The sequence below is a fragment of the Pristiophorus japonicus genome, chromosome 5 (genome assembly GCF_044704955.1).
Source record: "Pristiophorus japonicus isolate sPriJap1 chromosome 5, sPriJap1.hap1, whole genome shotgun sequence".
Classification (NCBI taxonomy): domain Eukaryota; kingdom Metazoa; phylum Chordata; class Chondrichthyes; family Pristiophoridae; genus Pristiophorus; species Pristiophorus japonicus.
Genome location: NC_091981.1, coordinates 268,078,367 through 268,099,000, shown reverse-complemented (window position 1 = coordinate 268,099,000; position 20,634 = coordinate 268,078,367). Strand labels below are relative to the sequence as shown.

At 41.7% G+C, this 20,634-nt stretch overlaps 1 protein-coding gene across 3 annotated transcripts in view; it reads right to left on the bottom strand.

The window, feature by feature from the left end:
- Positions 1-20,634, bottom strand: part of lmbr1 (limb development membrane protein 1) — a 245,541-nt gene that overhangs the window by 126,212 nt on the left and 98,695 nt on the right. For all 3 annotated transcript variants that reach the window (XM_070881637.1, XM_070881639.1, XM_070881638.1), the window contains one exon: positions 1,362-1,426. In XM_070881637.1, coding sequence (XP_070737738.1) covers positions 1,362-1,426 — 65 coding nt within the window. The remainder of the gene's footprint in view (positions 1-1,361; positions 1,427-20,634) is intronic.

Below are 20,634 nucleotides of genomic sequence, written 5' to 3'. Positions count from 1 at the left end.
ATCAACCAAATTAAAACTTCATATACAAAATAAACCAATCAAAATAAAACCCATCATACACACAATAAACCAATCAAAATTTTAAAAAGCAAAATAAAGTCAATTGGCAATCAGATAAAATATCAAAAGACAAAATATACCTGTCAAAATGATAAATCAAAAACAAAATAAAAACAGCCGAAAACAAGATAAAAGCATCAAAAAAAGCAAAATCAAAATTTAGATGGTTAAAGAAATGTTTTATGCTGTACATTCCTTTTAAGTTTATATGATACAAGTTTGGTGTTACAACTTTATTTTTCACTTATTGTGCAAGTTTAGAGACAACCATTCACTTATCCAACTTGACCGTCATGTTTAAAAGGCACGCTGACCAGAAAAAAGATCTAGTTTTTAAAAAGTACTGCATAAATAATGTGGAATATTACAGTAAAGAGCATTTTTGCAGCAAGTGCCACAGTACGGCAGCAGGTACTAGTCTTTCAAAATGCCTGTTTTTTGATCACAGCACCCATTAAGTTAATACTGGCTGAAAGACTATTCAGAGTGCTGAATGCAAATCAGTGATAAGCAGTTCTTTTCACCATGAATTTTCACCATGTAAAGGGTGATTTTCACTTTGAATATCTGTTTAGGCAAGGGCTGCGTGTTAAAACATAATTCACCATGCCTTATTCGTAGGTCTTTCAATTCATCCGGCTTGAAGAGACTGCCTGTCTACAGTGATCATAATATCTGAATAAGTAGGAACAGAGTTACTGAAAATGAGGTTAGAAGACTACTCTCAGATAGGCAACGTGGGCTGCTTTCAGAACATTTTCCAGGGCCGTTTTACGTTCCCAATCCGCCCCTGCCACTGATATACCACCTATCATATATAGAACAAGCCGATCACCATGCAATTACCACCAATCAATAAGTTTGCTGAAAACCAACGCAAAAGGAGCAGTGCTCCTGGCCAAGATTGCTAAAAGAGACACCAGTTTAAAAAAAAAATTCTGCATAGGTTCATGACTTGACAAAGTATCAGCTATATTGTCCATATACAGGAATATTTCATGGATTACACACTCAACATGAGCCCCTTCTAAATTTTGATGCTCCCTTGCCCATCTTGTTTGTGGTTCTGACTAAAGCACAGTAAGTAACATAACTGGAGCATTCAAGCTTGGTATCCTTCCTGAGGCCAGAGGAACATGGTTGCGGTACCAACTATTGCTTTGCACATAGTCTTGTAACAAAAAATTAACACCTAACATGTCTGGTGTATACATAACCAGTTTACATATGCAACACCTTCTGTTTACCAGAAGCATATAAAAGCAGATCTGTATACCGCAGTGAAAGTTTTCATTACTTACTGTAGGCTTTACCAGCAACTGTCCCATGACTGTGAACATTCTGGAGAGACCAACCGGTGTACACACTGGAGAGAAAAAAATGGGCATATTCTTTTTTTAAAAAAATCATTTTGATTCAATGTGTTAAATTTATTTCTTAAAAGAAACTAACAAATTGAAACTAGACAGTTACTCTCTTATGTCACCACAGTACCCAAGAACATAATAAGAACATAAGAAATAGGAACAGGAGTAGGCCATACGGCCCCTCGAGCCTGCTCCGCCATTCAATAAAATCACAGCTGATCTGATCATGGACTCAGCTCCACTTCCCCGCCCACTCCCCATAATGCCATATCCTCTTATCGTTTGAATAAATTTGACAGAAATAGACAATTTCTTAATGTCCAAGCTTCCACAGCTCTCTGAGGCAGAAAATTCCACAGAGTTACAACCCTCTGAGAAAAAATTCCTCCTCATCTCTGCTTTAAATGGGCGGCCCTAGTCTAAAATCATGCCCTCGAGTTCTAGTCTTCCCCCATCAATGGAAACATCCTCTCTGCATCCACCATGTCAAGCCCCCTCATAATCTTATACGTTTTGATAAGATCACCTCTCATTTTTCTGAATTCCAATGAGTAGAGACCCAACCTACTCAACCTTTCCTCATAAGTCAGCCCCCTCATTCCCAGAATCAACCTAGTGAACCTTCTCTGAACTGCCTCCAAAGCAAGTATATCCTTTCGTAAATATGGAAACCAAAACTGCACGCAGTATTCCAGATGTGGCCTCACCAATACCTTGTATAGCTGTAGCAAAACTTCCCTGCCTTTATACTCCATACCCTTTGCAATTAAGGCAAGATACCATTGGCCTTCCTGATCACTTGCTTGCTGAACTTGCATACTATCTTTTTGTGTTTCATGCATAAGTACCCCCAGGTCCCGCTGTACTGCAGCACTTTGCAATCTTTCTCCATTTAAATAATAACTTGCTCTTTGATTTTTTTTTTCTGCCAAAGTGCATGACCTCACACTTTCCAACATTATATACTCCATCTGCAAAATTTTTGCTTAGCCTGTCTATGTCCTTTTGCAGATTTTGTGTCCTCCTCACACATTGCTTTTCCTCCCATCGTCAGCAAACTTGGCAACGTTACAATCTATATTAACGCCTTGGAAGAAGGGACTGAGTGTAATTGGCTTGGATAGACTGGCGAATGATACTTAAAGAGTTGACAGTGGATAGACAATGGCAGACATTTAAAGATCACATAGATAAACTACAACAATTGTACATCCCTGTGTGGCGCAAAAATAAAAAAGGGAAGGTGGCTCAACCGTGGCTAACAAGGGAAATTAGGGAAAGTGTTAAATCCAAGGAAGAGGCATATAAATTGGCCAGAAAAAGTAGCAAACCTGAGGACTGGGAGAAATTTACAATTCAGCAGAGGAGGACAAAGGGTTTAATTAGGAGGAGGAAAATAGAGTATGAGAGTAAGCTTGCAGGGAACATAAAACTGACTGCAAAAGCTTCTATAGATATGTGAAGAGAAAAAGATGAATGAAGACTAATGTAGGTTCCTTGCAGTCAGAATCAGGTGAGTTCATAATGGGGAACAAGAAAATGGCAGACCAACTGAACAAATACTTTGGTTCTGTCTTCACGAAGGAAGACATGAATAACCTCCCGAAAATACTAGGGGACCGAGGGTCTAGCGAGAAGGGGGAACTGAGGGAAATCCTTATTAGTCAGGAAATGGTGTGAGGGAAATTGAAGGGACTGAAGGCCAATAAATCCCCAGGGCCCGATAGTCTGCATCCCAGAGTACTTAAGGAAGTGGCCCTAGAAATAGTAGATGCATTGGTGGTCACTTTCCAACATTCATTGGACTCTGGATCAGTTTCTATGGATTGGAGGGTAGATAATGTAACCCCACTTTTTAAAAAAAGGAGGGAGAGAAAACAGGGAACTATAGACCGGTTAGCCTGACATCGGTGGTCGGGAAAATGTTGGAATCAATTATTAAAGATGTAATAGCAGCGCATTTGGAAAGCAGAGACAGGATCGGTCCAAGTCAGCATGGATTTATGAAAGGGAAATCATGCTCGACAAATCTTCTAGTTATATCTTCAAAAAATTCTAGTAGAGTAGATAAGAGAGAACCAGTAGATGTGGTGTATTTGGACTCTCAAAAGACTTTTGATAAGGTCCCACACAAGAGACTAGTGTGCAAAATTAAAGCACATGGTATTGGGGGTAATGTGTTGATGCGGATAGAGAAATGGTTGGCAAACAGGAAGCAAAGAGTGGGAATAAACAGGTCCTTTTCAGAATGGCAGGCAGTGACTAGTGGAGTGCCGCAGGGTTCAGTGCTGGGACCCCAGCTATTTACAATATACATTAATGATTTAGACAAAGGAATTGAATGCAATATCCCCAAGTTTGTAGATGACAATAAGCTGGGTGGCAGTGTGAGCTGCGAAGAGGATGCTAAGAGGCTGCAGGGTGACTTGGACAGGTTCTGTGAGTGGGCAAATGCATGGCAGTTGAAGTATAATGTGGATAAATGTGAGGTTATCGACTTTGGTGGCAAAAACAGGAAGGTCGATTATCTGAATGGTGACAGATTAGTAAAAGGGGAGATGTAACGAGACCTGGGTATCATGATACATCAGTCATTGAAGGTAGGCATGCAGGTACAGCAGGCAAGAAAGCAAATGGCATGCTGACCTTCATAGCGAGGGGATTTGAGTATAGGGAGGTTTTGCTGCAGTTGTACAGGACCTTGGCGAGACCACACCTTGAATATTGTGTGCAGTTTTGATCTCCTAATCTGAGGAAGGAGATGCTTGCTATTGAGGGAGTGCAGCGAAGGTTCACCAGACTGATTCCCGGAAGGGCAGGACTGCCATATGAGGAAAGACTGGATCGACTAGGCTTATACTCACTTAGAAGAACGAGGGGGGATCTCTTAGAAACGTATAAAATTCTGACGGGACTGGACAGGTTAGATGCAGGAAGAATGTTCCCGATGTTGGAGAAGTCCAGAACCAGGGGACACAGTCTAAGGATAGGACCGAGATGAGAAAAAACTTTTTCACCTAGAGTTGTGAATCTGTGGAATTCTCTGCCATAGAAAGTTGTTGAGTCCAGTTAGTTGGACATATTCAAAAGGGAGTTATGTCCCTTATGGCTAAAGGGATTAGGGGGTATGGAGAGAAGGCTGGGGTGGGGTATTGAGTTTGAATGATCAGCCATGATCATACTGAATGGCGGTGCAGGCTCGAAGGGCCGAATGGCCTGCTCCTGCACCTATTTTCTGTGTTTCTACAGTACAGGCACTAAAGCATGGGTATCAGAATTTTACAGCACAGGAGGCTGCTCAATCCATTGCGCCTGTGCACCTCTCAAAGATCTTTCTATTTAGTTCCACTCTCTCCTCTTATGCTTTCAGTGTTTCCTCCTTCTAGCAGTTAATCACTTCCCTTTTAAAGAGCATTATGGATTCTGCTTCAAACACTGTTTCTGGTAGGTCATTCCATCTCCCAACAACCACTATGTAAAAAGAAAACAATTCCTAATTTCTCCCTGTACTTTTTTTATTTCAAACTGATTAGCTTAATTTTATGTCCGTTAGTTACTGACTCAGTAACCTATTTATCTTATCCGAACCCTTCAAAGGGGAGGAGTATAAAAGCAGAGAAGTCTTGCTACAGTTATACAGGGTATTGGTGAGGCCACAAAACTGCGTGCAGTTTTGGTTTCCATTTTTATGAAAGGATATACGCATTGTAGGCAGTTCAGAAGGTTCACAAGGTTGATTCCAGAGATGAGGGGTTTGACTTATGAGGAAAGGTTGAGTAGATTGGGCCGCTGCTCAATGGAAAACATAAGAATGAGAGGTGATCTTCGAAGATAATGAGGGGGCTTGACAAGGTGGATGCAGAGAGGATGTTTCTACTGACAGGGGAGACTAGAACTCGGGGGCATAATCTTAGAATAAGGGGCCGCCAATTTATAACTCAGATGAGGAGAAATTTCTTCTGAGGGTTGTGGATCTGTGGAATTCACTGCCTCAGAGAGCTGTGAAAGCTGGGACATTGAATAAATTTAAGACAGAAAGACAGTTTCTTAAACGATGAGGGAATAAGGGGTTATGGAGAGCGGGCAGGGAAGTGGACCCGAGTCCATGGTCGGATCAGCCATGATTGTATTAAATGGCGGAGCAGGCTCGAGGGGGCCGTATGGCCTACGCCTGCTCCTATTTCTTATGTTCTTATAATGGTTAGTGGCATAGTGGTTATGCTACTGGACTCGCAATCCAGAGGCCTGGACTAATGATCTGGAAACACAAGTTCAAATCACACTTGGCAGCAGTTAATTAAATAAATCTGGAACAAAATCAGTAACGTGAACCTGAAGCTGCTGGATTGTCGTAATAACCCATCTGGTTCACTAATGTCCTTTAAGTAAGGAAGCCTGCCTGGTCTGGCCTACACGTGACTCCACACCCATAGCAATGTGGTTGACCCTTAACTGCTCTCCAAAATGGCCAAGCAAGCCACTCAGTTGTCAAGAAGGTGGCTCACCACCTTCTCAAGGGACAATTAGGGATGGGCAAAAAATGCTGGCCTTGCCAGCGATGCCCACATCCCGTGAACAAATAGTAAATAAAACACTGCCATCAAACCATCTTAATTTTGAATGAAAGCTGCTGCTGTTTCTCAGCTTTGCCACATATTATCTCCTAAATTCATGTCCTTTTCGTCCCATTTAAGACAAGTACCTGTCCTTTTTTCCCCAAATGAAAAAAGGCATTGCAACAGAGTGTCAAACATAAATATATTTATAAGAATGAGTTTGATTTTGCTCCATCTAGTGCAGAGGATATTCACCCTTCGTGTTCATGGCCTTATTAACAAACTATTCCAAAACGTCAACTATTCGTAGTTACTAAAAACATGCTTAGCTCATAATATCTGCAGTTTTTTAATTTATGTCTCATAATTTGCCTTTCCTTATTTAACACATAGAACATCTCTCCAGCCAGTCAATGAGTATATTTCAGTTTAAAAATATATTTATTTTCCTGGACATTTGTTTTTCTTAACAAGTCTTCATAGTTCATCCCTTTAAAATCCAGCACTACCCTTCCTCCTTTAATTTTTTTTCCAATGCCATTATCTCTTTTTGTAAATATAGTGACCATATGCAACAAGCTAGTATGAACTTTTATTTTAGTTAAAATTAAGAGATTCTGTTTTTGTGTACATTCTGTGTACACGTCAATTAATATTTACTAAAATACAACATTTCAAGAAGTTTAGTGTGTCAGTCCCATTTTACACAAAAACATGAGACAGGAACAGGAGTAGGCCATATGACTCTTCATACCAATTCAACAATTCAGTAAGGTCATGGCTGATCTTCTACCTCAACTCCACTTTCCCATCTTTTCCTCGATTCTCGTGTCCAAAAACCTCTCTCTCAGCCTTGAATGTACTCAACAACTGAGCATCCACAGTCCTTTGGGGCAAAGAATGCCAAAGATTCATAACCCTCTGAGTGAAGAAATTGCTCCTCATCTCATGGCTGACCCCTTATGCTGAGACGGTGACCCCTAGATCTAGACTTTCCAGCTAGGGGAAACGGCCTCTCAGCATCTATGGCATTTCTTCTGCTCACCATCCTGTTTGCAAGGGGCTGCTGGTAACGTGCCGTTCACCAAATGTGGGCACAAACCCATGCATGTTGATTGCCTAATGACAGGTCTCCTGGGTGGAGGAGGGTGATGGGAGGTAAAGCAAGTTCCCTTTGAGGTTCCAAAATGACATGCCTGATGAAGGAATTTCAGAACCAAGTTAAACTACGGTCACAGCTAGGCAATCTGATACCTGAAACCAAGCAGATCCACAGTCCTCCAGGCCACTGTTGATGATTGACATTGACCAGCTAGCTTACTTCACCAACTATTTTATCTCTTCAGATTCAAATCATGGAGAGACAGTACTCTTTCCACTCAAGATACCCTTGCCAGCCAATACCCGAATGGGAATGGTGACCTAGCTGAACAAGTAACAGGAGACAGAAATTTTCTCCAATTGAATGTTGGGAAGGCTGAAGCCGTTGTTTTCGGTCCCCGGCACAAACTCCGTTCCTTAGCCACTGATTCTATCCCTCTCCCCAACTTCTGTGAGGCTGAACCACACTGTTCACAACCTTTGACCCTGAAATGAGATTCTGACCACATATCTGCAACATGACTAAGACCAGCCGTCTCCACCCTCGCCTCAGCTGATGTGCTGCTGAAACCCTCATCCATGCCTTTGTTACCTCGATACTTGACTATTCCAGCGCACTCTTGGCTGGCCTCCCGCATTCTACCCTACCTAAACTTGAAGTCATCCAAAACTCGGCAGCCTGTGCCCTAACTTGCAATCAAATCCCGCTCACTGATCTAGATTGGCTCCCAGTTAAGCAATGCCTTGACTTCAACATTCTCATCCTTTTTTTCAAATCCCTCCATAGCCGCACCAATTTCTAATCTCCTTCAGCTCCAAAACTCTCCCCCCCCCCCCCCCCACAAAGAGGTGTCTCCGCTCCTTTAATTCTGCCCTCTTGATCATCCTTGATTATAATCACTCAACCATTGGTGGCCGTGCCTGCTGTTGCCTAGATCCAAGCTCTGGAATTCCCTGCCTAAAACTCTCCGCCTCTCTATCCTCCTTCAAGACACTCCTTAAAACATACCTCTTACATAAGAACATAAGAATTAGGAACAGGAGTAGGCCATCTAGCCCCTCTTTGACCAAGCTTTTGGTCACCTGCCCTAATTTTTCCTTATGTGATTCGATGTCAAATGTTTTGTCTCATAATACTCCTGTGAAGCACCTAAATACAAGTTGTTGTTGTTGAAGCTTACGAGTAGTCGGTTAGTATACTATGGGATTTTAGCTCATTAAGTTCCTGCAGTACACCGTTACATGCTTGGAGGGGGGCGGGGGGGGGTCGCAGAAAGGGAGAAAATAAGCAAAGAAAAACTACCTGTGTAGAATTTCCAGTAGCTCAATTTGGAGACATATGAACATACAAAAAAAATGAATAGGAAAAGACCATCTGGGAGTGGGACGTGGTGCAACCACCATGCATCATCAACCTACTCTCCAAATCACACAATCTGCTGAGAGAAGCAAAAAGCAAAGAGAAAAAAATCTTAGGCCAACTTAGGAGGGAAAAAAAAAGAGGAAATTTTTCTTCGATCCACTAAAAAGAACTCAACACTATATGTTTCCACACCAAACAGCAACAACTTGTATTTATACAGTGCCTTTGATGTAGTAAAACACCCCTTAGCTGACCAAAAAAAGCACTTTCATTCAAGAAATGAAGTCTTCTGCATCTCACAATAAAAAGAGTTACTTTTCTTTGTCGTTAATCACTCTTTGGATACACAATAATGCCTTTTAGGAAGTGATATACCTCGCTTGAGAATTCCTGAAATGGATTAAAATAATTAGTCAACAAGTGGTCATAACTGGAGCTAAGCCGTTCAGGGATGGTGTCAGAAAGCGCTTCTTCACACAAATGGTAGTGGATATCTGGAAAACTCTTAACCCAAAAAGCTGCTGAAGCTAGGTCAATTGAAAATATCAAAACAGAGACTGTTAGATTTTTATTAGGTAAGAGTCTTGCGATATAGAGCAACAGTGGCTAAATGGAGTCAAGATGCAGATCAGCCACAATCTAATTGAATGGCAGAACAGACCTATGGAACTACATGGCCTACTCCTGATCAAAGTCCAGCTCTTTCTTGATAACAGTTTCAGGCACTAATAACCATTGAAATTGTGGCTACTGCTCTCTGCAATTTCTTCATAAATCTCTTGCAACCCTAACTAACGAAAGTTAATCAAAGTGGTTAATGCTTTAATATTATGCCCTTTAGTTTGAGGATTTTTACACTCCCCGTTTCGATAATGGACCAAGACAATCCATTCATCAATACAATTCCATGAAGCACCTATTAACCAACACAAAGAGCGCTGATTGGACGTGGAAAATAAAGTATTCTGATCCAATGGACACAAAAAATTGCAGGTTTTTCAAAGATCTTTGGTCTTTTTGATGTCTACTTTGTGGATTTCCCTTCACCCCACTATCAGACTAGGTGAGAAATGTAAGAATTAAGCTTCAGTTAAAATTCCAAGTAAGGATGAAAGAATATCCCAACCTCTTGCCTGATAGCATGGCAGGTGTTTCAATTCTGTAGCCCTGGAACTCACCAAGTCCCTTGACTGAGACCAGGAGTACAACCCATGTATCCTGCAAGGATGAAAGTTTTCCTTTTAAAAAAAAAAATCAAGCCTTTATTCAAAGGCAGGAGCTTATGCCGAATATGATTAAATTTCCACACTGATGCCAAAAGAGTGTTTGATATGTCAAACTCTTTCATGAAGGAAATCAAGAGATGAAAGGTAAAAGAACTTCCCTCTTCTGCATAAACTATGGCTTAAGCCCTTTGCCCAGAAGTGTGCGGAATTATTTCAGGACCCAAGTCCAAGTTCATAACATCCATTATACATGTTCTGTGTTTTTGTGAACTTTCAATAGTGTAGATCATATACAGAGTCACTGGGATGTCAATCTGCCCCATGTAATTTAGAGCAATGCCCCCGTTCAACTTGATGGAACACCTGATCAGATAACTCACGAAGACGTAAAATTTTTTATTTCAGCACTTAAAAATCATACCAAAGATAGAGGACTTTATTATGTCAAATTCTCAACATTTCTAGACTTTAATGGGCTAAAAAAAATAAAGTGCCAGTTTTCAACAACTCAGTGGTCAATTTTAATAATGGGGAGCCAACGCTTAAGATGGTCAGAACTGCCACCCACCTCTCTATTCCATTCCCTGTTTTATAATAGAAAATATTAGCTGGATTTAATTTTAATGTACACTGCTTTAAAGATGTCAATTTTCTCAGTTTGCAGATTTGCCAAACTGTCTCCCTTTCCACTCGGCTGCTGTAGTGATGTCACCACCGCGCAGCAGCTGGAGGGTGCACTTTGAAACCTGCCTCCGCAACAAAGAAAGAATGAACTTGCATTTTTTCACGCCTTTCACAACCTCAGGACATCCCAAAGCCCTTTACAACAATGACGTATTTTTTGAAGTAATTTACAAATGTAAATTCATGGATTCTTTTACCTCAATCTGGTTCAGTAAAATTACTGAGTCGAATACCTCTTGTGCTTTGAACAAAGCAGTCTTTATTACCGGCCAGTAAGACCTATCAGACAGAAGATATACTCTCTGGATAGAGCGTACACACTCCCTACGGATAGGTGAAGTTACATCGTAAAGCGTCAACAGTTCTACAGTTTTGAAATCAGATAACAAAATACAATTGGATTGACAGTCTAACTCAGTCACTCATTAGTCAATCTATATGAGATGTTTTTTCTTGAAAGCTCAAGTATTGCCTCTAAATGTTTCAATCTAGTGGTGTGACTATTAACTGAGACCTTGCAATTCTGCAGATTTATTTCATGTTACAATTAGATGTTATTGGCAGGAAACAAAAAACAAGAATGATAAAAGGAGGGATGTGGATATCTGAACGGAATATATGGAATTAAGGACAGTAAAGTAAACGGGATATATGAAAATGTATAAACCATGGAAGAATAGCTGGGAGAATGTCAGATTGCAAATAGTGCAACATCAGCATAGCTAACAGTCTTTCTCAAGGTTTCAAGTCACTAAATCCTGCCTTACTGGCCGGTAATAAAGATTGCTTTGTTCAAAGCACAAGAGGTATTCGGCTCAGTAATTTTACTGAACCAGATTGAGGTAAAAGAATCCAGGAATTAACATAGTCACTGTTGCAATTTAGGGAAACACCACAGCCAAGTAACACACAGCAAGGTGCCATAAGCAGCAATTATATAAATAGCCAGACAATCTGTTTTAGCGATGTCGATTGAGGGATAAATGTTGACCAGATGAACTGCCCTGCTCTTCTGCAAAAAGTGTCAAGGTATCTTTTACATCCACCTGAGGGGCAGACGTTTAATGTCTCATCCAAAAGACGGCACCTCAAACAGTGCAGCACTCAGTTGGTAGTGCACTGAAATGTCAGCCCAGATTACGTGCTCAGGAGCATGGCTTGAAACCCGCGACCTTCTGACTCAGAAGAGTGTTCCATCACTGAGCCACGGTTGACACCTAAGCTCAATACCAACCATTGGCGGTCCACACTGTAAGCGGAGAAATTCAGTAGATGTTCCTTGTTGCAGGTTCTCATGGGATGCTTCATTAATGGAGGAGTTATGAATGGAGTTAAACACTTTGGAACAGTAAGTCAACAGCCCCATTCCTAACTTTATGACAGAGGGAAGGTCGCCGATGAAGCAGCTAAAGATAGTTAGGTCAATGATACATCCCTGAGGTGCTGCTGTAACAATGTCCTGGGGCTGTGATGATGGACCTCCAACAACCACAACCTGTGTGTCAGGTATACCTCCAGTTACTGCAGGGATTCCCCTTCGCCACTTCGGCCTCAGTTTTGCTAGAGTTCCTTGATCATACTAGAATGAATATGACCTTGGTGAAGGGCAGCTACTCTCATCTCTCCCCAACAGTGGAAGACACAAAAACCATGCCAAAAATTGCTGGTCACGGAAATGTGGGAAGGGAGGACCTTGAGATAATCACGACTAGAGGGGTAGTGCTGGACAGGCTAATGGGACTCAAGGTAGACAAGTCCCCTGGTCCTGATGAAATGCATCCCAGGGTATTAAAAGAGATGGCGGAAGTTATAGCAGATGCATTCGTTGTAATCTACCAAAATTCTCTGGACTCTGGGGAGGTACCAGCGGATTCGAAAGCAGCTAATGTAACGCCTCTGTTTAAAAAAAAAAAGAGGGCAGACAAAAGGCAGGTAACTATAGACCGGTTAGTTTAACATCTGTAGTGGGGAAAATGCTAGAAGCTATCATTAAGGAAGAAATAGCGGGACATCTAGATAGGAATAGTGCAATCAAGCAGACGCAACAAGGATTCATGAAGGGGAAATCATGTTTAACTAATTTACTGGAATTCTTTGAGGATATAATGAGCATGGTGGATAGAGGTGTACCGATGGATGTGGGGTATTTAGATTTCCAAAAGGCATTTGATAAGGTGCCACACAAAAGGTTACTGAAGAAGATAAAGGTATGTGAAGTCAGAGGAAATGTATTAGCAAGGATAGAGAATTGGCTGGCTAACAGAAAGCAGAGAGTCGGGATAAATGGTCCTTGTCGGGTTGGAAATCGGTGGTTCGTGGTGTGCCACAGGGATCGGTGCTGGGACCACAACTGTTCACAATATACATAGATGACCTGGAAGAGGGGACAGAGTGTAGTGTAACAAAATTTGCAGATGACACAAAGATTAGTGGGAAAGCGGGTTGTGTAGAGGACACAGAAAGGCTGCAAAGAGATTTGGATAGGTTACGTGAATGGACGAAGGTTTGGCAGATGGAATACAATGTTGGAAAATGTGAGGTCATCCACCTTGGAAAAAAAAAAAAACAGTAAAAGGGAATATTATTTGAATGGGGAGAAATTACAACATGCTGCGGTGCAGAGGGACCTGGGGGTCCTTGTGCATGAATCCCAAAAAGTTAGTTTGCAGGTGCAGCAGGTAATCAGGAAGGCGAATGGAATGTTGGCCTACAGTGCGAGAGGGATGGAGTACAAAAGCAGGGAGGTCCTGCTGCAACTGTACAGGGTATTGGTGAGGCCGCACCTGGAGTACTGCGTGCAGTTTGTCACCTTACTTAAGGAAGGATATACAAGTTTTGGAGGGGGTACAGAGACGATTCACTAGGCTGATTCCGGAGATGAGGGGGTTACCTTATGATGATAGACTGAGTAGACTGGGTCTTTACTCGTTGGAGTTCAGAAGGATGAGGGGTGCTCTTATAGAAACATTTAAAATAATGAAAAGGATAGACAAGATAGAGGCAGACAGGTTGTTTCCACTGGTCGGGGAGACTAGAACTAGGGGGCACAGCATCAAAATACAGGGGAGCCAATTTAAAACCGAGTTGAGAAGGAATTTCTTCTCCCAGAGGGTTGTGAATCTGTGGAATTCTCTGCCCAAGGAAGCAGTTGAGGCCAGCTGATTGAATGTATTCAAAATCACAGATGGATAGATTTTTTAACCAATAAGGGAATTAAGGGTTATGGGGAGTGGGCAGGTAAGTGGAGCTGAGTCCATGGCCAGATCAGCCATGATCTTGTTGAATGGCGGAGCAGGCTCGAGTTCCTAATTCTTATGTTCTTCTGTACATGCAGCTCTTGCACCTATGTCTGGATCAAAGCTGTAATGAAGTCTGGGGCAGAGTAGTTCTTGTGGAAAATCCAATGGGAAGGGACAAAAAATAAAACATAACTGTAAAAACTCTTTTATATAGGTGCACTTGAAATCAAGTAACGCTTCGTTCCTTCAACACTTTCCAGTTGGTCTATTTCCATCGTGCCTCTGTCACGATTAAAATTACCTAATCATTTTACTTACCTTTAATTGATTCTCAGAGTGGCCCCCAGCTGTGGGGAAACCTAAATTATATTTAAAATAAATGTCCTTCGGCATTTATTTTAAATAACTATATCTCCCGTAGATTCAGATGTTTTATAAAACGTGACACAGAACATGCCATCAGGGTCACTAACCTACAGTGAATGAATAAGTCAAAATACATTTTTATTAAATGCTATTGTGGAATTTTTATATTGTTGCTTTGAGGGTTGAATTCCACAATTCTGCTGAGTATTCTGTAAAAACTATAAACAAACATTCTTCATTTTATATGCAGGTATATTCTTTTATTTAATTTTCATCCTTTTCCATTTTAAAAGCTGAGAATATAACAAGATGGTATGCCAGATGCACCAGTTGGAGAGAAATGCCTGGTATTCAGACATAACTGGGAGGAAGGATGGGGTTTATTTGCACTTGAGAGCAGTGGCTTTAGTAAGCTGGCCCTGGCCTTTGGCCCAAGTGGGGTGGCGGGAGGGCAGTCACCTAGTTTGAAACTACTGCAGTGGGGTCCTTTCACCCAACATAGAATAGAATCATAGAATGGTTGCAGCACAAACGGCGGCCATTTGGCCCGTCGAGCCCATGCTGGTTCTCTGCAAGAGCACTTCAGCTAGTCCCATTCCCCGTAGCCCTGCAATTTTCTTTCCTTCAGATACTTATCCAATTCCCTTTTGAAAGCTACAATTGAATCTGCCTCCACCACCCTTTCAGGCCGTGTATTTCAGATCCTGTCTATTCGCTGCGTAAAAAAGTTTTTCCTCGTGTCACCTTTGGTTCTTTTGCCAATCACCTTAAATCTGTGTCCTCTGGCTCTCGACCCTTCCACCAATGGAAACAGTTTCTCTCTTCTCTGACTGGACCCCTCAAGATTTTGAACACCTCTATCAACTCTCCTGATAATCTTCTCTGCTCCAAGGAGAACAACCCCAACTTCTCGAGTAACTGAAGTCCCTTATCCCTAGAATCATTCTTGTAAATCTAACATCACTGTGGAGATCAAACCCGAGGTTTTGAAATAACTGTAGAAGGCATACAAGAGGTTTGGCATGTCTGGGATAAAAGGCGCAGCATGGCTCACTGATGGCTTCCAGCACCCGTCAACCGTGCGTGGGGGTAGGGGGAAGGCTTGGGCCCTGACAAGACTAGGTGGAGAGGATCCCATGTCTGGCAGCACTGGTTTTCAACATTCTAAAGAATCTCTCTAACTGAATTTGGTGTTCAGTGATTGGTTTAGCGATTAGTTTTGTCTTCGTCTGCTCCTCCCCCTCTGCTATGATGAAAAGTAAACATTCGAATTGCTATCACTAAAACACAGGTGGTAATGAGAACTATTTTTTCTTTAAACTTTTTATTTTAAAAGGAAAAAAAACAAAATGAGGAAAGACAGTCTGTGTCCATCTGTGTGTCACTCTCTCTGAAAGCCATTATAAATTAGATTTTTTACATTTTCTGACTAAGAGATAGTTTAAAGGCCGAAATTTTCAAATTAAATTGATATTCCCCAGCCAAATCCATGGGATGGAGAATAGAGGGAAATTGGCCTCTTAAACTTTTTTAATTTGTCGGGGTGATATTCGGAGCGGCACTGCTTTGGGAGCAGGGCGGAAGGCTTACAGTTTAGTCTGCATGACGTGACGCTGATGCGTAGAAACGTCCCTCCCCTTAGTTAAAAGGGGAGGGCCACTATGAGCTCTGCAGCCACTTTAATGGTGCCCACTGGGCCACCAGGGAGGGCTTCAGCCAGGCCAGTGGCCCGGCACACAAGTGGGAATGCCAGGCTGCCGTAGAACCCGAAGCCACCATTGTCGGGCTGACTTCAGAATTGGCTGACAAAGAAGATAAAATGGTAACCGCGGGAGTGCGGCCTCCCCTTTAAGGGCGGACATGCCGCCCAACCACTGGCAAAGCTGTTGGGGGCCCTGAGTGGCTGCAGCTCAGCTCTTGCAGGGCAATTTCCTCCAGGATAGCGTAAAGGGGTCGCCGCCAGGTGGTAAGGGGTCGGCGAGTGCCCGACAAGGCAGGAACATGGGGCGCTGGCCCGGTAGCTATTTCGGATGGGTTGGCCCATCCGCCTGCCCCCGGTCGGAAAGACCTTCCCGCCCTATTGAGAAGGGCAATTTCGGCCCCCTGGACTTGCTGTTTGGAAGGGAAAAAAAGTAGTTAAGTTAAGGAATGCAAAAGTAAAGCTATAACATTTATGTAATTCGTAGACTGTGCCTTTTCTCACACACACTCAACAACGCACCATCAACTTTAGCTGAACAAAGATTTGAAATTTCTCCAAAAAGCAAAATACTGTAAATGCTGGAAATCTGAAAATAAAACCGATCATCAGGTCATTGCCTTGAAACGTTAACCCTAGCTTCCTCTCGCCACTGATGCTGCCTGACCAACTGACTGTTTCCAACATTTTCTGAAATTTGTCCTCTAACTTTCCTATAAATAACTTGGAAAAATAAGAGCTAAATACTTCTTGAAACTGAAGAAAATATTCCAGCAATTCAGCTGACTAAATGCTGCTGATGGGAAACTGACAGCATCGTACATGCTTAGACTGTACATTCTACACCGGGCTAAAAGAATCCAAACTCTAGCTTTTCAGAGATGTCGAGGCTTGAAGTAAAAACTTTAATGAAGGCAATAAAAGACAAAAAAGCAAACCATTTGGCAAATTTAAACATGTTATTGTAAAAAATGCAATTTTTTGATTTTTTTTTCTTGAAAGCAATTGGAGTTATTTGTGGAGGGAACTGTAGTGCCGCCTAGTGGTAAAACATGTAATTACTTCATGATCAATGATAGTTGATGGATAAAATAGCAAAGTTGGGAAATATGCACATAGGAATTTACAATGGGAAACGTTGGTACAAAATGGGAGTTTTCCCCGGTGTCCTGGCCAATATTTATCCCTGAATCAACATTACTAAACAGATTATCCTTTCATTATCACACTGACGGAGGTGCCGCCTTTTGGATGAGATGTTAAACAGAGGCCCCGTCTGCTCCCTCAAGTCGACGTGAACGATCCCATGGCACTATTTTGAAGATGAGCAAGGGAGTTATCCCTGGTGGCTTGGCCAATATCTATCCCTCAACCAAGAAAACAAAAAAAAACAGATTATCTGGTCATTATCACATTGCTGTTTGTGGGAGCTTGCTGTGCCCAATATGGCTGCCGTGCTTCCTACATTACAACAGTGACTGCACTCCAAAAGTACTTCATTACTGTAAAGTACTTTGGGATGTCCTGTGGTTATGAAAGGCATTAAATAAATGCAAGTCTTCCTTATATTAACAGTTCAGTTGGTTCTGACGCATCTTCGAAAATTGTATATACTGCACATGTTTAGACTGAATAATCTGCTAATCAGCTAATAGTGCCGCAGCTCTGAACACTAGTATCTAGTCCAAACTCAGGCTTTTGAGAGGCTGAAATATAAGCCAAACTAAAATTAATGGACAATTTAAGAGATGCTAGATGATTGGGGGGAATTCTGGCAAATAGCAATACTTCAGTTGAAGAACGCAAGGAAGCTCGGAATAAGGCCATTTTGCCATCAAGCTCACTGTCTGCAGTTCATGCGCATCTCCCTCAATCATGGATTCAGTCCCCCTCGCCCTAGCGACTAGGATCTCAATATGAGCTTTCTAAATGTGAATCAAACAAATCTATTAATAGATCACTATAAGCCTCCATAATCTTTAAAAAAAATTGATTTGCAATATATTGTTACTATAAAAAAGGCTATTTTTAGTGTATATAGTTTAACTTAATTTAAGTGGATGTTAACAACCAACCTTCTCTACGAGCAAATTTGAGATGCTTGTAACCTTCCGCACCCTGAACAGGTCTGCAGTTACTGGCACTGCAGCAAGAATGCCAAGACTGTTGCATTAATATTTGACCAGAGTAGACTCCTTTGTGATCCAATGTGAAACAAATACAAGTGGAACATTTTAAACTATATTTACTGTAGCATAATAAATTGCCAAATTGACAACTTCAACGCGAGATGTTTTTTTGTTGTGCCTCAAGTTCCATCTATCTGTTAGAACAGCACTGGCTGAAGATTTATAAAGGTGAGTCTCTTATTTATACAAATAATGAGGTTTTCAGACTGATGTTTTTCTTGATATTGCTCCCACACCCAAACTATTCTCTTGGGTCTTCACATGGAAAGAAGGAAACAGTCACCATCAGGTCAGCTAATGTAATATTCATGGACAACAGTACATGTTGAAGACTGTTGGGATTTTGTCTGGCACTATACTGTGGATGGGTCCAAATGACTAAACATCAATCTCATTTGTGCATGAGTAGAGTTCTGATTATTGTCAATGAAGACCAGCTTCCGAGGAACCAGGTCAGAGTTGCTCCTAATTTCTTTCCCTCTCTCCTATTTAGTAATTGTCTAGCTCTCCAGAATAAGCTCTACAAAGCTATGCATTTATTCTCTATTAAAATTGAACAGTAAGAAATATGTGTGACTATGATGCAAAACTAAAATGGAAAATTAATTACAAAAATTCAATTAAATAAGTATGATGATATTTTATAGTAATCCATTTCTCTGACAATTTAGAGTAATCTTCACTTCTCTGAGAAAGAGCTGAAATTGCAGTCAGTGTGCTGCAACAAGTCAGGCCAGGCTAGGTTTGGCCCCATCTTGAATTGGAAGTGCAAATATTGTGTCAATATTCACAGCTACTTACTGAATAACCCAACTGCTGCTGAATTGTCAGCCTTGGTTCTGCAATATAGGAGCACAAAAGATTTTCACTTGTGTCTTGGCAGTATGGCAAGTTGTTAGTGACCTCTGCTGGTTGACACACAAATCTACAGGACCAGCACAATGTATAGTATGTGAAAGTAGAATCAGAAGCCGCAACATAAATGATGGCTTTACAAGTACCAAAATCACAAAGCACAAGGGTTCCAAGATTGAACTACCAGAACATTTTTTTGCATTGGTGAAGTAATGATCCTTTTTTAGTATCTATAAGCTATATCAAGTTTGAAAAATCATAGAATGATACAACAACAACTTGTATTTATATAGTGCCTTTAATGTAGTAAAACGTCCCAAGGCGCTTCACAGGAGTATTGAGAGATTAAAACATTTGACACCGAACTGCAAAAGGAGATTAGGACAGGTGATCATAAGCATGGTCAGAGCTTCTTGAAGGAGGAAAGAGAGGTAGATAGGTGGAGAGGTTTAGGCAGAGAATTCCAGAGCTTGGGGCCGAGGCAACAGAAGGGACAGCCACCAATGGTTGAGTGATTATAATCAGGGATGCTCAAGAGGGCAGAATTAGAGCATAGACATCTTGGGGAGTTGTGGGGCTGGAGAAGATGAGAGTTAGGGAGGGGGAGATCATGGAGGAATTTGCAAAAAAAGGAGGAAAATTTTGAAATCGAGATTTTGCTTAACCGGGAGCACAGGGTTGATGGGTGAGCGGGACTTGATGTGAGTTAGGAAAAGGGCAGCCGAGTTTTGGATCACCTCTAGTTTACGCAGCGTAGAATGTGGGAGGTCAACCAGGAGTACATTGGAACAGTCAAGTCTAGAGGTAACAAAGGCATGGATGAGGGCTTCAGCAGTGGATGAGCTGAGGCAAGGGCAGAGATGGATGATGTTACGGAGGTGGAAATAGGCAGTCTTAGTTATGCGGCGGATATGTGGTCGAAAGCTCATTTCAAGGTCAAATATGACACCAAGGTTGTGAACAGTCTGGTTCAGCCTCAGACAGAAGTTGGGGAGAGGGATGGAGTCAGTGGCTAGGGAACCGAGTTTGTGTAGGCAACCGAAAACAATGGCTTCAATCTTCCCAATATTAGACAATTTAGAGACCATGGAGGGGTCAATAGAAATGGCAGTGAGGTCGAGCTGGGTATCACCAGCGTACATGTGGAAACTGATGCCATGTTTTCGGATAATGTCACCAAGGGGCAACATGTAGATGAGAAGTAGGACAGGGCCAAGGATAGATCCTTGGGGTGCGGGAGGGCGACAAGAGCGGGTGGAGAACACCAGAGGTAACGATGCAGGGGCAGGAAGAGAAGCCGTTGTAGTTGACCCTCTGGCTACAATTAGATACTACAGGAGGTCGTCATTTGGCCCAGCATGCCTGTGCCAGCTCTTTGAAAGAGCTATCCACTCAGTCCCACTCCCCTACTCTTTCCTCATAGGCCTGAAAATGTTTTCTTTTCAAGTATTTGTACAATTTCCTCCTGAAAGCTATTAATGAATCTCCATCCTCCACCCTTTCAGGTAGTGTATTCCAGATCAAACAACTCGCTGCTTGAAAAAATGTCCTTCTGTCGCCTCTGGTTCCTTTGCTAATTACCATAAATCTACATCTTCTGATTACCAATCCTTCTGCCACAAACAGTTTCTGTTTATTTACTTTATCTAAACCCTTCACGATTTTGAACACCTATATCAAATCTCCCCTTAACCTTCTCTGCTCCAAGGAAAATAACTCCAGTTTCTCTAGTCTCTCCATGTAACTGAAGTATTTCACCCTTGATACCATTCTAGTAAATCTCCTCTGCACCCTCTCTAAAGCCTCGACATCCTTCCTAAAGTGTGGTGTCCAGAATTGGACACAATAGCTGGGGCTTAACCTGTATTTTATAAAGGTTTAGCATAGCTTCCTAGTTTTTATACACTTATGCCTCTATTTATAAAGCCA